At 40.9% G+C, this 16285-nt stretch overlaps 1 protein-coding gene across 20 annotated transcripts in view; it reads left to right on the top strand.

Moving 5' to 3' along the window:
* CSNK1G1 (casein kinase 1 gamma 1) overlaps positions 1-16285 on the top strand; it is a 180499-nt gene that overhangs the window by 130691 nt on the left and 33523 nt on the right. For all 20 annotated transcript variants that reach the window (XM_055362551.2, XM_063698617.1, XM_019010527.4 and 17 more), the window contains 5 exons: positions 2150-2384; positions 8651-8736; positions 11261-11345; positions 11621-11769; positions 13015-13122. In XM_055362551.2, the coding sequence (XP_055218526.1) occupies positions 2150-2384; positions 8651-8736; positions 11261-11345; positions 11621-11769; positions 13015-13122 (663 nt within the window). The remainder of the gene's footprint in view (positions 1-2149; positions 2385-8650; positions 8737-11260; positions 11346-11620; positions 11770-13014; positions 13123-16285) is intronic.

The raw sequence follows: 16285 nt of genomic DNA, 5'->3' as shown, positions 1-16285 counted from the left end.
TCGATTAGATGGAGTTGTAAAAATGTGAATAGTTTATTTGATTTTGTTTTGTTTTGTTTTTCGTTTTTGAGACAGGGTCTCTGTCACCCAGGCTAGAGTACAGTAGCATGATCATAGCTCACTGCTCAAACTCCTAGGCTCAAGCGATTCTCCTGCCTCAGCCTCTCCAGCAGCTAGGACTGCAGGTGCCATGCCAGCTCATTAAAAAAAAAAAATGTTTTGGAGACAGACTCCCACTATGTTGCCCAGGCTTGTCTAAACTGGTCTCAAGCAGTCCTCCCACCTCGGCCTTCCAATGTGCTAGGATTACAGGCATGAACCACTGCACCCAGCCTATTTATGTGTTTTAAATATAGCTGTAAGGTTTTGTCATGTCCTATCTCTCCCTTCACTGTTGCAACCAAGAAAAGATTGATGTTATAACCCATTGCACTAACACTCAGATTCAAAATTGTGTGACTAGGAATTTGCTGTAGTTCTCAGGCCTCCAGTTCTCTCAGAGACAAATTTCAGCTGAAGAGGCAGCTCTTGTAGCTCCTACCAAATTATACACAAATACCAGTTTAAGAAGCAGTTCCAACAGTTCCTTTGAGAAGTTTGTCACAAGCCCTTTGGGGAAGGATGCAAATATATCTTCATTTGTTTGAAATGGTAATGGTCTCTCCCACTGTCCTATAAAAATTTGGAAATGTTAGATAATTGACTTTGACTTTTGAGCCCCAAATTCAAGTATCTGAGCTTCTCTTTCTCTACTAAAAGTTAGTAGAAAAGGGCTGGGAATGGTGGCTCACGCCTGTAATCCCAGCACTTTGGGAGGCTAAGGTGGGTGGATCATGAGGTCAGGAGATCGAGACCATCCTGGCTAACGCAGTGAAACCCCATCTCTACTAAAAATACAAAAAATTAGCTGGGCGTGGTGGCGAGCGCCTTTAGTCCCAGCTACTTGGGAGGCTGAGGCAGGAGAATGGCGTGAACCCAGGAGGTGGAGCTTGCAGTGAGCCGAGATCGTGCCACTGCACTCCAGCCTGGGCGACAGAGCAAGACTCCATCTCAAAAAAAAAAAAAAAAGTTAGTAGAAAAGCTTAGTAGATAGAAATACTTAATAAAATTTGAAATACTTTTATGATTATTATTTTTGGTTATATTTAACTCAGCATAAAAACTATAGCCCTGGCCAGGCATGGTGGCTCTTGTCTATAATCCCAGCACTTTGTGAGGCTGAGGTGGGAGGGTCACTTGAGGCCAGGAGTTTGAGACCAGCCTAGGCAACATAGACCTCATCTCTACAAAAATAATCTGAAAATAAATTTAAAACAACAACAATGAACTGTTTTGGCCAGGCATGGTGGCTCATGCCTGTAATCCTAGCATTTTGGGAGGCCGAGGAGGACGGATCACCCAAGGTCAGGAGTTTGAGACCAGTGTGGCCAACATGGTGAAACCCTGTCTCTACTAAAAATACAAAAATTAGCCAGGCATGGTGGCATGTGCATGTAATCCCAGCTATCCGGGAGGCTGAGGCACGAGAATTGCTAGAACCCAGGAGGCTGAGGCTGCACTCCACCCTGGGTGACAGAGCAAGACTCCGTCTCAAAAATAATAATGATAATAATGAACTGTTTCCCTGTCTCTGCTGCTAATTAGCTATGTGATGTCAGGCCAGTATTAACTTCTCTGGGCCTCACAACATCGAAAACTGGGTTGGGTAGTCTTGTCCAAATAAGGATAGGAAGATGTGGGCAGAAGGTGAATGTAGCAGTGGCATTTGTCTCAAAGGTCACCAACAGTTTGATATCCTACCTGGGAATACTTCTTTTGTCTCAAATGCTTAATTTTCTGAAGTAGCATATAAACAACTGATTTCATTTGTCATTTGCAAATTGTGACATTATGAGGTAAAATCGAGCTATCATTTTAGCAGACCTGTACTATCCCACTTTTTTTTCCTAGTCTTGATATTTGTTGTGTACATATTTATAGCAAAATATTTTTTTGTTTACAAGTCAGTGAAGTGACTCTGGGCGGTGAAAGGAGATGAATTTTACTGTTATTTCAATAATTAAAACCTTGGTCTGGTTAAAGAAACTGTTTTGATGTATTTTCCTGATATACTTCTTTAGAGTATTTCTATCATTTGTTTCTCTTTCAGCTTTCTCGAATGGAATACGTGCACTCAAAGAACCTCATTTACCGAGATGTCAAGCCAGAGAACTTCCTGATTGGTCGACAAGGCAATAAGAAAGAGCATGTTATACACATTATAGACTTTGGACTGGCCAAGGAATACATTGACCCCGAAACCAAAAAACACATACCTTACAGGGAACACAAAAGTTTAACTGGAACTGCAAGATATATGTCTATCAACACGCATCTTGGCAAAGGTGTGTTTTTTTCTGTTCCATGAAAGGGGCGAGTCATTAGAACAGTTTATTATTTCTGTAACATTATATCCCCATTGTGCATCACAACTTGTGGTTTTTATTGTTTCACAAGGTTGAGTGATTTTTGTACATGAGAAGTTGAGATGGTAAGTTAATGACTTTTCAAAGAATCCTATAGACTATGCATAGGTTCTTAATTCTTTACACTGTTTCCAAATGTTTAGTTTCTGAGCAGCGTGAGTACTTGAATTATTGTAAAAAGAGGATAGCATTTTAGTGAGTTTAGTAATGAATTTGGTATTTACTTATGTTTGACCCCATATATGATAGTCCTGAAGAGGACATCAGGCTGGGTCAGCAGTGGGGAAGAGTGCCTCACTAAAAATGGAGTAGACTTCTGTTCACTGCACATAGTTCTGCACAGAAGTCTTCAAGGAAGAGCTTCTGTCTTATTCAGTGAAAATATACTTGGTTTACCATTAGTCTTGCAATTTACTCAGGATAAACAACCTGCACAAATATTGTTAAATGCTCTAATCAAGGCAGAAGACCTTACCTGTGAGGAACTAGCCCAAGGGGGAGAGTATTTGTCAGAGAAGCCTAAGGAACAGTGGGGAGACCAAGCAGGCAGAGTCCTAGGCTTATCCGCTTCAAAAAAGCCTCCCTTTTTTATGTTTCATATATTGGGCTTCCATGGAAGATTCTATTTGAAGAAAAGACTCCTAGGTGATTGAAAAAAACATGTTTGAAAATCAACATTCTAGAGAGTAGACAAGCAGAATATTCTCAGATTCCATACTCCTAGGCAGAAATAATTATAAAATATCCTTAAATATTAATGAACTATTGCACACTAAGATGTATTTTATTTTATTTATTTTTTTGAGATGTAGTCTTGCTCTATCACCCAGGCTGGAGTGCAGTGGCACGATTTCGGCTCACTGCAACCTCTGCCTCCCGGGTTCAAGCAATTCTCCTGCCTCAGCCTCCCGAGTAGCTGGGATTACAGGCATGCATCACCACACCTGGCTAATTTTTGTCTTTTTAATAGAGACGGGATTTCACCATGTTGGCCAGGCTGGTCTTGAACTCCTGGCCTTAAGTGATCTGCCTGCCTCGGCCTCCCAAAGTGCTGGGATTACAGGTGTGAGCCACCGTGCCCAGCATATTTATTTTATTTTTAGAGACAATCTCACTCTCACTCAGGCTGGAGTGCAGCAGTGTGATCATAGCTCACTATAACCTCAGTCACCTGAGCTGGAGAGATCTTTCTCAGCCTCGGTAGCTAGGGTTACAGGCGCATGCCATCATGCCCAGCTAACTTTTAAAAATTTTTTTATAGAGATAGAGTCTCACTGTGTTCCCCAGGCGGGTCTCAAACTCCTGGTTTCAAGAGATCCTGTTGCCTCAGCCTCCCAACGCACTGGGATTATAGATGTGAGCCACCATGCCTGGCCTGCACATTAATAAGTATTTTAAAGACTAATGTAATATCTACTAAGTTCCCTCATTGAGTAAACTACACAGGTTATTCACCTGAGGAATTCAAGTGATAGTGAAGAGTAAAAAATAGCATTACAAAGTAGTATGATACAATTCGATTTGAAATTATGATGTTATCAAGATTTTTTCAGTAACCACATGGAAATCCTCACTTAAGTAAATGTAATACTTTAAAATTAGACTAGAGGTCCTCTGGTACTTACTATCAGCGTTACTTTGGACAAGTTACTTAATCTCACTGAAACTCCTCTGTAAAATGAGGGTAATGCTTCACAGGGATATTTTGAGGGTTGAATGGATAATATATGTGAAAGCACCATGTCTGACATAGGTCTCTTGCATAGTGCTCAGCATCCCCTTCTTCCTTCACAATGACAAGTAATTTTCCATTTTACAAGGAAACAAAAACTGTATCTTAAATAATAAACTTAAGATTATGTGGTTTAACTGACACACTCTAGAAGTTGTTTTAATGCCCACTTCCTGGGCTCAGCCATTCGTGTACTAATTTTATTGTTCTTAAGAGGAAAGACAAGAACAGACAAGGGATGGGTGTTCATGTTATGTTTGTATAAGATACAGAGTAGTGGTTAAGAAAAAGGATGCAAATCCTGGCGCTCTTTCTTAATAGCTATGTAATTTTGATCCAATAACCTTCTTCCCTCAGCCTCGGTTATCTCATGTATAAAATGGGTATGATAATTATGCCTGTAATATATGGTTCTATGAGATAATGTATGTAAAATGTTTAGCATAATGCCTGATAATAGTAATATCAGTCTGTATTGTAATTATCCCGATTATTATTTATTCAACAAAATCTGTTTTAAGCATCTACTGTGCATCAGTCTGTTTCATCTCTTGGTGTACTGCCATTCCTGCCGGGACTTTTGAGTTTACCCCCAGACTTGGCTTACTGAGTACCAGAGTTTTTCAGGTCAAATCTAACCTGTCATCATATTTTGTGCTCTCTGCATTACAGAGAATACATACAGAAAGTTGTCACTGCTTTTTAAACTCTTTCCCATGCCTCAAACGATAGAAGTTTTTGTAGGAACTCTAAGGCTATTGGTTTTTAAATGTGTTGCATTTTTTGTGTTGCAAAGAAGAAGAAATGACTGAGATGTGTATTTTCAAATGGCTTTGAGAAAATCACTTCTTAATTTTACAGAGGAGGAGGACAAGAGAAGAAGCCTCCTAAACCTTGCATTAGTTGCCACATCAGAGTAGCCACACTTACTTAGTCCATTTTGTGTTGCTATAAAGGAATACCTGAGGCTGGGTCATTTTATAAAGAAAAGACCTTTAAATTTGGCTCAGGGTTCTGCAGGCTGTACAAGAAGCATGGCACTGGCATCTGCATCTGGTGAGGGCCTCAGGGGCCTCATGCTGCTTCCACTCATGGTGTAAGGGGAAGGGGAGCAGCCAGCATGTGCAGATCACATGGGAAGGGGGTTGCTAGGCTCTTCTCACCAACCTGCTTTCTTGGGAACTCATCCCTAAGGGAGGTCATTAATCAGTTAATGAGGGATATACCCCCATGACCCAAACACCTTCCATTTGGCCCAGCTTCAAACATTGGGATCAAATTTCAACGTGAGGTTTGTGTGTGTTGGGGGGTCCGGGGGAAGGACAGAAATCCAGACCATAGTAGCCACCTTCCCACTGATTAAGCTTTTACTGAGAAGCCCAATTTATATTATTTAATGGTTGAAATTAGGGTGAGAACACTGGGTTACCTTGCTCCCTGCCTTCAACAAATATATTTAACCTAAAATCAGGGATGTTATGCATGTAAACCAAGCACATCTTTCTGATTGGATGAAAGCACAGCTTTCAACCAATCAGAAGAACTGAAGAATTTTGTGTCCTGCTGGTCTCACTGGTATTGGAAACCTTTCTTCTTTGAAAATGAAAATATTCTGCATGAAAAAATGAGGGCATGTAGAAATAATGAATTGGACAAGTGTGGAGTGTTCAAAGTCGTATGAAAATAAAGCATGCTCTGGTTTTCACTCTTATTTTTTTCCTGAAAGGCCCTAAAGGCTTAAGTTATCAGATTATTTTAGGATTTTAGAGCTGGAAAATGACTTTTCAAATTCTCCCCAGATTGAACACTTTATTTTCAGATGAGGAAACTGAGACCCAAAGTAGATGACTTGACCATGCTTAATTTCACTGGATTAAATTAGTGGAAAGGATAAACCAAGATCTAGATACCTAAATCGTTGAGCTGATTTAGGTACCCTTCCTGATTTAGGAACCCTTATTTTTCCTATTGTCCCATATTCTATAGTTCTTTTTCATAGTTCTCAGGATTTGAAAAGTTACTTTATTACTTATTCCAGTGAGTTTTAAAAATATATTAATCTCATAATTTATTTTGCTGTGAAATCTTTTTTCTGTAGGCCTGATCAATATTGAAAATGTGGAGAGTTTCGCCCTCTAGTGCTCAACTGTTTAAAATTCAAACATTTGTCCAGTGAATTTTTAATAACCAAGGGGCTTGTTACAGGAAGTGGATATAAAAATGGAGAGACAATGAGTAGGTGTGATACAGTATGAGAAACTGCAGAGTCGTTTCTCTATCTGCCCTGCTTTGTGGGAGGCCTCCACTCAACTCTCCTTGTTCTTTTCTCTTTTTCATTTGTGCATCCTTAGGTTGTGTCAACAAACTGTTTTTGTATAACTGCTTTTTTTTTCAATTATGAATATTTTATTGCAAACTTCAGACAAGCCATGTAGACAAAGGATTCTGATGGTCATGCTGTTTTCATTCTTTTTAAGATTGTTTCAATTGATGTATACCAACTCAGTTTTATGTTATTTATCTCTGTCAGGGTACCTCTCCTTCCCATTAGTAACCATCTTTGTACAACCTCCATCAAATCATTATTTAAAAAGTTGCCTTTTCTTTCTTCATCTACCCTGTAGACTACTATTCTTTTTCATGCAAATTCCCTATAATTTAAGGCAATAGTTAAACATGTTGCACTTCTGTATTTTGAGTTAGCTGAGTGGCTTTCTCTGGCTCTCTTGGGTTTTACTTTCTGTACAAACAAAGCACAATCAAGTTGAAGGTAGCCTCTTAGTCTTGCTTCTGTAGTTTATTCAGATAAAGCCCTAAACTTGATTCTGAAAAATAAACACATAAAATGTCTGAGATGGGCCAGGTGTGGTGGCTCACACCTGTAGTGCCAGCACTTTGGGAGGCCAAGGCTGGTTGATTGCTTGATTGGCCCAGGAGTTCAAGACCAGCCCTGGGAAACATGGCAAAACCCAGTAACTATAAAAAATACAAAAAGTAGCCAGGGATGGTGGTGCATGCCTGTAGTCCCAGCTAGTGAGGAAGCTGAGGTGGGAGGATCACTTGAGCCCAGGAGGGCGAGGCTGCAGTGTCCAAGAACATGCTACTGTACTCTAGCCTAGGCAACAGAGCGAGACCTTGTCTCAAAAAAAAAAAAAAAAAAAAAAAAGAAAGAAATCTGAGACTAAACCATAATTGGCAAATTCAAAATGAATGCATGGACTGGGTGCAATGGCTCACATGGGTAATCCCAGCAGTTTGGGAGGCTGATATGTTAGGTTTGCTTGAGGCCAGGAGTTTGAGACCAGCTTGAGCAACATAGCGAGATCCCATCTTCACAAAAAATAAAAATAAATTAGCTGAGTGTGGTTCCACACACTTATATTCCTAGCTACTCAGCTGAGGCAGAAGGGTCCCTTGGGCTCAGGAATTTGAGGCTGCAGTGAGCCATGATCACAACACTGCGCTCAAGCCTAGGAAACAGAGCAAGGACTCTGTCTGTAAAAAAGAATAAAGAAACGAAGGTGTGTACTACTTAGGTTCTAACAATCAAAGAATGTGTAGGATGTTTTCTGAGATGAAGTTGCAGTTTTTTGTTAACTATTTTGCAGTTCTTTGTCATCTTCACCTTCCCAGTTAAAAGGAGAGAAAACCCAGCAACTTGTTTTAGATACACTTCCAGAATGCAGGGACTTTGATTTTTTGTTTTATTTTGTTTTCGGGTGAGGTCTCATTATGTTGCCCAGGCTTATCTCAAACTCCTGGGCTGAAGCGATCCTCTCACTTCAGCCTCTTAAGTAGCTGAGACTACAGATGTGTGTAGCCTTACCCATCTAATTTTGAGGGGACCTTAGTAATAAATTTTAAAATGTTTTTGAGGTTATAGGACATGGTACAAATTGAATGGGAGCCAAGAGAGTATGTACTGATGTTCATTGATATGAAACTTAATTTTAAGTGTTAATTTTTATGATGAATAAAAAGCACTTGGCATGTTTGCTAGGCATTTTGCAGCGTGTATCTTTGCAGGCCTAGCCAGAATGGACTGTTTTAACAGTTTGGGTTGCTTAATCTGCTGCTCACTCCCTGGTGGTAACTAAAGGGTAATTGTAGCCCATATACTGGAAATAGCATTTCATTAAAATTTTATCACTTTCAGGAAGGTGACAGCATTGAGTGAGGGGTGGAAATTCACTGTTTAGTGATTTGGGCTTGGTTTTAATTCAGAATTTGCTCTTTTCTCTTGATATTTACTTACCATCAACAGATCTAGGCAAAGGAAGTACACATCGGTTTAGGGTTTTGATCTAAAATACTATCCTTGGTTTAAATTTACAAGTAATTAGTAAGCAGAGCCTTTCCAGAGCCGAAGGATTTCTGAAGGGATTACTTGGTTTTGAACCTCTTTCTGCTTTAATAACTGCAAACATAATGTGTGATCTGTCTTCCCTTTTAGAGCAAAGCCGGAGAGATGATTTGGAAGCCCTAGGCCATATGTTCATGTATTTCCTTCGAGGCAGCCTCCCCTGGCAAGGACTCAAGGTATCCTTGAAAGTGTTCAGTGGAGGGCTTTGTTTCAATGCTCAGTTATTAATGAAGGAGCCTCTGGCTTCATGTTTTTAAGAAATGTATAGGGGGCTGGCCAGATGCGGTGGCTCATGCCTGTAATCCCAGCACTTTGGGAGGCTGAGGTGGGAGGATTGCTTGAGTCCAGGAGTTTGAGATCAGCAACATAGTGAGACCCCATCTCTATTTAAAAATAAACAAATAAATATTTTTTTAAAACAACACACAAAAAGGATTATTGGCTAATTGGCTCTGGAGATAAGAAACAGGGACTAATTACATTAGTCTACATTATAAATGCTCTCCTGGGCTTTGGAAACTGTTTTGTTCACATTTGTCTTCCCTTTCTTAATTTTTCCTTGTTCTTGGATTTTCCATGATCTTTTCCCTCATTTCCTCCCAGGCTTGACAGTGCTGCTTTTCTCTCTGTGTTGGTATTCCTCCTCCACTACCATTATGTAGCAGGAGGAGTGTTCCCAGTATGTAAGGGAATTTCTGGAACAAATTGTTGACAACAGCTGCTACACATTTTACCAGAAAGGCCAGCAGGGTGTACTCCTCAGGAAAACTTGGAAAATATTTGTTTATCCTATGTAGGCTAAGAACTCACCTGAACTAAAATGAAAATCCAGGTTTAACATTGCTGTTCAAGTGTATTATTGAATAAATGCCTATTCAGACAATATCTATTTATTGCAAAATGTGTAGAGTTTAAATAGCCTTCCTTAGGTAGGTGTCAGAACAGTGGTTACATGTCAGTTTACTATTATAATTATGAGCATTATCATTACTCTGTGCCTTTGGCTGTTTGGCTAGGAAATGGTGAGCTTCTAACCCATTGTAAGTCCCATTAGTATCTTGTGAGACCTTTTTTTTTTTTTTTTTTTTTTTTTGAGACAGAGTTTCGCTCTGTTTCCCAGGCTGGGCTCGCTGCAACCTCCACCTCCCAGGTTCCAGCGGTTCTCCTACCTCAGCCTCTTGAGTAGCTGGGATTACAGGTGCATGCCACCACGCCCAGCTAATTTTTTGGTTTTTGTTTTGAGACGGACTCTCGCTTTGTTGCCCAGGCTGGAGTGCAGTGGTGCAATCTCGGCTCACTGCAACCTCCGCCTCCTGGGTTCAAGCAATTCTCCTGCCTCAGCCTCCTGAGTAGCTGGGACTACAGGCACACGCCACCACACCCGGCTAATTTTTGTATTTTTAGTAGAGACGGGGTTTCACCATATTGGCCAGGCTGGTCTCAAACTCCTGACCTTGTGATCCACCTGCCTCGGCCTCCCAAAGTGCTGGGATTACAGGTGTGAGCCACTGCACCCAGCCAATTTTTTGTATTTTTAGTAGAGATGGGGTTTCACCATGTTGGTCAGGCTGGTCTCGAGCTCCTGACCTCAAGTGATCACCCATCTAGGCCTCCCAGAGTGCTAGGATTACAGGCATGAGCCATCGCGCCTGGCCCAAGACATATTTTTTGGTTGTAATTTATTTCAACATATTAATATGGAAAGAAACTTAATCAGTAGTTTGGGGTACTCCTACACCCCCTCTTCCAGAAAGGCAGGATGGTTCATTTTGCTGTAGGCTTTCTAGACTATTGTCCTAAAACGTAACACTTCCACCCGTTCCCTTTTAGATTTTATTTCTTCACTCTTAAATTCCTCTCCTGTCATATACATCTTCTCATTGATTTTTATAGCTTTCAAATAGAGTTTCATGTCAAACTTGGTCATCATACAGCCAAACAATGCATTAGTGTATTATTAATTGCTTGAAACTCTCTCGTTGCCCATAAATCATTTTAGTGGTAGTTGTAGATCTAAAATTTCTCCTACTTACTTCAGAACACTATTGCTTAAGTCTGAGTGCAGCAAGCTAGGTAAAGCCTGACAAGAATTCCCTAGGAGCCCACTGTTGATCCAGGGTTCAGAAGCCCTCTGGCTATAGCTCTGAGCATACCAGACTTGGGCTGCTTTTGAGTTACTGACATACACCAAACCTGTTAGCCATGGCTGTACCATAGACAACTTTTTTCCCTCTGGAAGCACATTGTTGAAAGACATTTTTCAGTTATTGTTTTTTTCTGTTCAAAGTCTCAATATATGTGTAGTAGAATTACTTATCTGTTTCCCCCACCTGGATTAGCAGTACTTTTCGAGCTGATCTAAGAGAGAATGCTGAATCGTATTGAATTATGGTGGCCATGGGATATTACTAAGCTTCTGCAATATTGAAAATATTGCCACATAATATTGTTATTTTCTTATCCTAGCCACTCATCCATTGTATTTGATGGTGTTTATCTGAGACAACTAAATATTTTCACAAGTAAAATTTTCCAGAACACAGCAGATGTTTGTATATATCTAAATATATAATTTCTACTACATTTCTTATTTGTTAGTGTTAGAAAAAAAATCAAGACCAACAAATACTGCGAAAACATATTGAATCTCCCATGTTTAGGCCCTCTTTTAAAGTAACTTTCTCTCTTTACTCTCTACAGGCTGACACATTAAAAGAGAGATATCAAAAAATTGGTGACACCAAAAGGAATACTCCCATTGAAGCTCTCTGTGAGAACTTTCCAGGTGGGATGCTAAAAAGACATTCCAGTGTGACTGAGCTTTGAAACTAGGTAGAGTCCATGACTGGGTATCTCTAGATAGGGGTGCTGTTTAGGTAATTAACATTTCCTTTTGTGATACAGACCAAAGTAGGTTTTATCGCTTTTATTTTGTCAGTAAAGAAAACATCAGTGTCAAATTGTCTGTATAAATAACCCCTTTGTGGCCCAATGCTTCCCCACAACTGCTATGGAAAGCATTCAGCTAATGAGCAGGGCCTTTCATCTCTTTCCTAACAGAGGAGATGGCAACCTACCTTCGATATGTCAGGCGATTGGACTTCTTTGAAAAACCTGATTATGAGTATTTACGGACCCTCTTCACAGACCTCTTTGAAAAGAAAGGCTATACCTTTGACTATGCCTATGATTGGGTTGGGAGACCTATTGTAAGTACCCTTTTTTTTTTTTTTTTTTTACCTCATTACCTCCTTTCTCCAGCCAGCACTGCCTGATGCCTTTACTTGACAGTCTTTCTGCTTGAATCTTTGGTAAAAATATTCCTTTGATCGTAGACTGTATATTTACTGGCCTTGTCTGGGTGTTGCCATAGGTTGCTCTTACTAGTTCAGAAGTAGGAAGTATTTTTTCCTAGTAATATAGGAAGATAATAACTTGTGTGTCCAAAGATAACAGAATTTAAGCCCAGTTTTTAGGAGAAGTTTCATTTGAATGATTCAGAAGTTTGTTTGTTTGTTTGTTTGTTTTCCCAGGCTGGAGTGCAATGGCGCCAGTCTCGGCTCACTGCAACCTCCGCCTCCTGAGTTCAAGCGATTCTCCTGCCTCATCCTCCCAAGTAGCTGGGATTGTAGGCACACACCACCACGCCCGGCTAATTTTTATATTTTTAGCAGAGACGGGGTTTTGCCATGTTGGCCAGGCTGATCTCAAACTCCTGACCTGAGGTGATCTGCCCTCCTTGGCCTCCGAAAGTGCTGGGATTACAGGCGTGAGCCACCACACCTGGCCCCGTGATTCAGAAGTTGATGCCACATGCGCTGTTAATGTACTTGACCTTTGTAGCAGTGGAACCCAGCATCATAGGAAGCTTTTGAATTTGTTGTTCTGGTCAGGGGTTCACAGGGCCAAACAGATATCAGTGGAGGATTTTTTTTTTTTTTTTTTAACGGAGTTTCACTCTTGTTGCCCAGGCTGGAGTGCAATGGTGTGAACTCAGCTCACCGCAACCTCTGCCTCCCAGGTTCAAGCAATTCTCCTGCCTCAGCATCCCGAGTAGCTGGGATCACAGGCATGCGCTGCCACACCTGACTAATTTTGTATTTTTAGTAGAGATGGGATTTCTCCATGTTGCTCAGTCTGGTCTCGAACTCCTGACCTCAGGTGATCCACTCACCTCGGCCTCCCAAAGTGCCGAGATTACAGGCGCGAGCCACCGCGCCCGGCCCTGGTTTTTTATTTTCGAAGGTAAGCTACTCTCCAATGACCAACTATTAAGGACCAGGCTGCCTCCCTTTTGCAGATGAGCAAACTGAGAAGACAAGACAACTTGAAAGTGCTCTTGGTAGCTGAAAATAATTACTACTACTCTATCAGAATTAGAATGATTCTGTCCTTTGCATATGCATCAAGTTGGACCTGTTTCCCCCATTTGACTTTTTGTTTCATTTTTCCAGCCTACTCCAGTAGGGTCAGTTCACGTAGATTCTGGTGCATCTGCAATAACTCGAGAAAGCCACACACATAGGGATCGGCCATCACAACAGCAGCCTCTTCGAAATCAGGTATGTGTTGATCCTCCATTCTTTCAGACACTGCCCTTCTTCATGGCTAATATTAAAACCCAAATTCTTCAGCTTCTCCGCTTTAGTGTATGTACTGAAAATAAAGATCAAATGCTGGCCATTTCTTACAGGTGTGGTATGACTTCCAAGCAACCCTCAGGGCATGTATAGTTGCACTGAGATGTGGCCAGGTGCCTTATATGAAGCATCCAGTCTAAAGAGTCAGCCTGGCCAAGTGCAGTGGCTCATGCCTGTAATCCAAGCACTTTGGGAGGCCAAGGCAGGTACATCACTTGAGCCAGGAGTTCAAGACCAGCCTGGGCAAGATGGTGAAACCCTGTCTCTACATAAAATACAAAAAATTAGTTGGGCATGGTGGCACATGCCTATAGTCCCAGCTACTTTGGAGGCTGAGGTGGGAGAATCACCTGAGCCCGGGAAGTCAAGGCAGCAGTGAGCCAAGATTGCTTCCGCATTTGCACTCCAGCCTGAGTGACAGAGTGAGACCATGTCAAAAAAAAAAAAAAAAAAAAGTGTTTGGGCCTGTCAGAGTCTGTTGGCTGTAGGGGGAACTAGCTATAAGTTAGGATCAGAGGCATCTACCATAGGACCAAAAGACCTGTTGGAGGCTACTCTGGGCACAGTGCCTGTGGAGTAGCCCTACTCGCCAAGGAGCAGTTTAAAAAAAAAAAAGACCTGTCGCACAGACAGGATGTACCAGGTAGCCCACTTTGGGTCTCATCTGTAGTCTGGTCTAGAGCTCTTGCCAGTTCTGGTTTTTCCTTGCTGGTTAAGAAGGGTAGGTACTTTGGACTTCCAACTGACTTGGGCATGAAATGGAACCTCCACACCACCACTTGTTCTTCTACCTGGGCAAATTATAGAGCTGGTCAAGATTTGAGATGGACCTGCAGTGAAGACTCAGCTTAGGCCATGTCATCTGGCCTTCATTGTTCGTTGTTTGGAAAACTAGTGGTCTCAGTGAGGGACATCTCTCAGCCTAAAGACAGATAAGGCAAACACACACCAAAAAATCAACAAATTTGACATTTTTAAAAAGGGCTTATGTATTTGGGAAGTAAATATGACATAGGATTTTTATCTTTATATTAAATATATTGCTAAGAGAAAAACAGAGACCACAGTAGGTAAATAAGCAAAGCATAATAAACAGATTACATATTTTTAAAATAATTATCACATATCAAATTAGCTTATTTCCTCTCCGTATGATCTCACTTTCTTGTATTAACATTTTTACAAGAAAATACAAAAACATTTATTTCATAGATGCACATGTGCAAGTATATAGGTTAAGAATAGTATATAAAAACACACACACACACACACACATATGTCCAATGGAGTACACCCACAAATATATTTTCTCACCAGTAAGTATATACTCTTGGCAAAATATGTGGTTTGGTGGGTAAGAAAAAAGTATGTAAAAGGAGGAAAGCCATTTACTAGAGAGTACATATAAACGAGAAAATAGGTGGGCAAAAAAGAAAGGGTTTAGCAAACTCTGGGCACTAATTGGGTCCATAGTCACATCCTTTAATTAAAGTCGTTGTTTAAGATTTATAATTTGACTGACTTCTGGTTTGACAACAAAAGACTGTTGACTTCTGCAGTTCTCTCCCATCCCTCCCTTTTTAAAAGCTAATAGCTAGTGCAGGTGAGGGCGCAGTTAAACTGACATATTGCTGTTGATTTTACAAATTGTACAAATTCTCTAGAAAGCAATTTCTTTTTTCTTTTCTTTTTCTTTTTCTTTCTTTCTTTTTTTTTTTTTTTGAGACAGTATCTTGCTCTGTCACCCAGGCTAGAGTGCAGTGGTGCAATCTCAGATTACCTCAACCTCTGTCTCCCAGATTCAAGCAATCTCCTGTCTCAGCCTCCCGAGTAGCTGGGATTACAGGCACATACCACCATACCTGGCTAATTTTTGTATTTTTATTAGAGATGGGGTTTCGCCATGTTGGCCAGGCTGGTCTCGAACTCCTGACTTCAGGTCATCCACCTGCCTCGGCCTCCCAAAGCACTGGGATTAGAGGCGTGAGCCACTGCGCCTGGCTAGAAAGCAATTTGATCAAGTTATTTTCTTCTCTGATGAAATACCTTACTTCTTGAAATCAATCAATAAAACCACTCAAAGTATAGGTTATGTGCATAAAACTGTTGCATTGTCATTGGTAGCAGAGATATAGAAATGATCTGCCTATCCACCTATAAAGGCATGGTTATAAATCTACTTCACATCCTTTATTGAATAAACTGGGTTATAGTAAAGTGAGCTGGACGGGATGGGGAAATAAGCAGAATCAATGGAAGGGGATCAAAATTATTAACAGTAATAGGGTTGGAAGTGTAGTAATATATTCTAAAATATTTTAAATGAAGTTTTATTACTCTATAATGCGGCCAGGCGCAGTGGCTCATGCCTGTAATCCCAGCACTTTGGGAGGCCGAGGCGGGTCGATCACCTGAGGTCAGGAGTTCGAGACCAGCCTGGCCAACATGGTGAAACCCTGTCTCTACTAAAAATATAAAAATTAGCTGGGTGTGGTGGCACATGCCTCAAATCCCAGCTACTCAGGAGGCTGAGGCAGGAGAGTCACTTGAACCTGGGAGGTGGAGGTTGCAGTGAGACGAGATGGTACCATTACACCCCAGCCTGGGCACCATTGCACTCCAGCCTGGGCAACAAGAGAGAAACTCCATCTCAAAAAACAAAAATGCATTTAAGTAGAAAATATATGTAAAGAAAAAATAGATAAGTAGTGTCATATCACAGTCAACATATATCCTTGTGTCTCTTTTTTTTTTTGAGACAGAGTTTAGCTCTTATCACCAAGGCTGGAGCATGATCTTGGCTCACTGCAACCTCCGCCTCCTGAGTTCAAGTGATTCTTCTGCCTCAGCTTCCTGAGAAGCTGGGATTACAGGTGCCTGCCACCACACCGGGCTAATTTTTGTATTTTTAGTGGAGATGGGGTTTCACCATGTTGGCCAGGCTAGTCTGGAACTCCTAACCTCAGGTGATCCACCTGCCTCAGCCTCACAAAGTGCTGCAATTACAGGCATGAACCACCATGCCCATCACCTTGTGCCTATTTTTTAGAATATTTTTTATTTTTTAAAATTCTTTTTTACCTCC

This window comes from Gorilla gorilla, chromosome 16 (assembly GCF_029281585.2).
Source record: "Gorilla gorilla gorilla isolate KB3781 chromosome 16, NHGRI_mGorGor1-v2.1_pri, whole genome shotgun sequence".
Classification (NCBI taxonomy): domain Eukaryota; kingdom Metazoa; phylum Chordata; class Mammalia; order Primates; family Hominidae; genus Gorilla; species Gorilla gorilla.
Note: the sequence above shows the minus strand (reverse complement) of the source record. Positions and strands in the feature narration are given on the sequence as shown.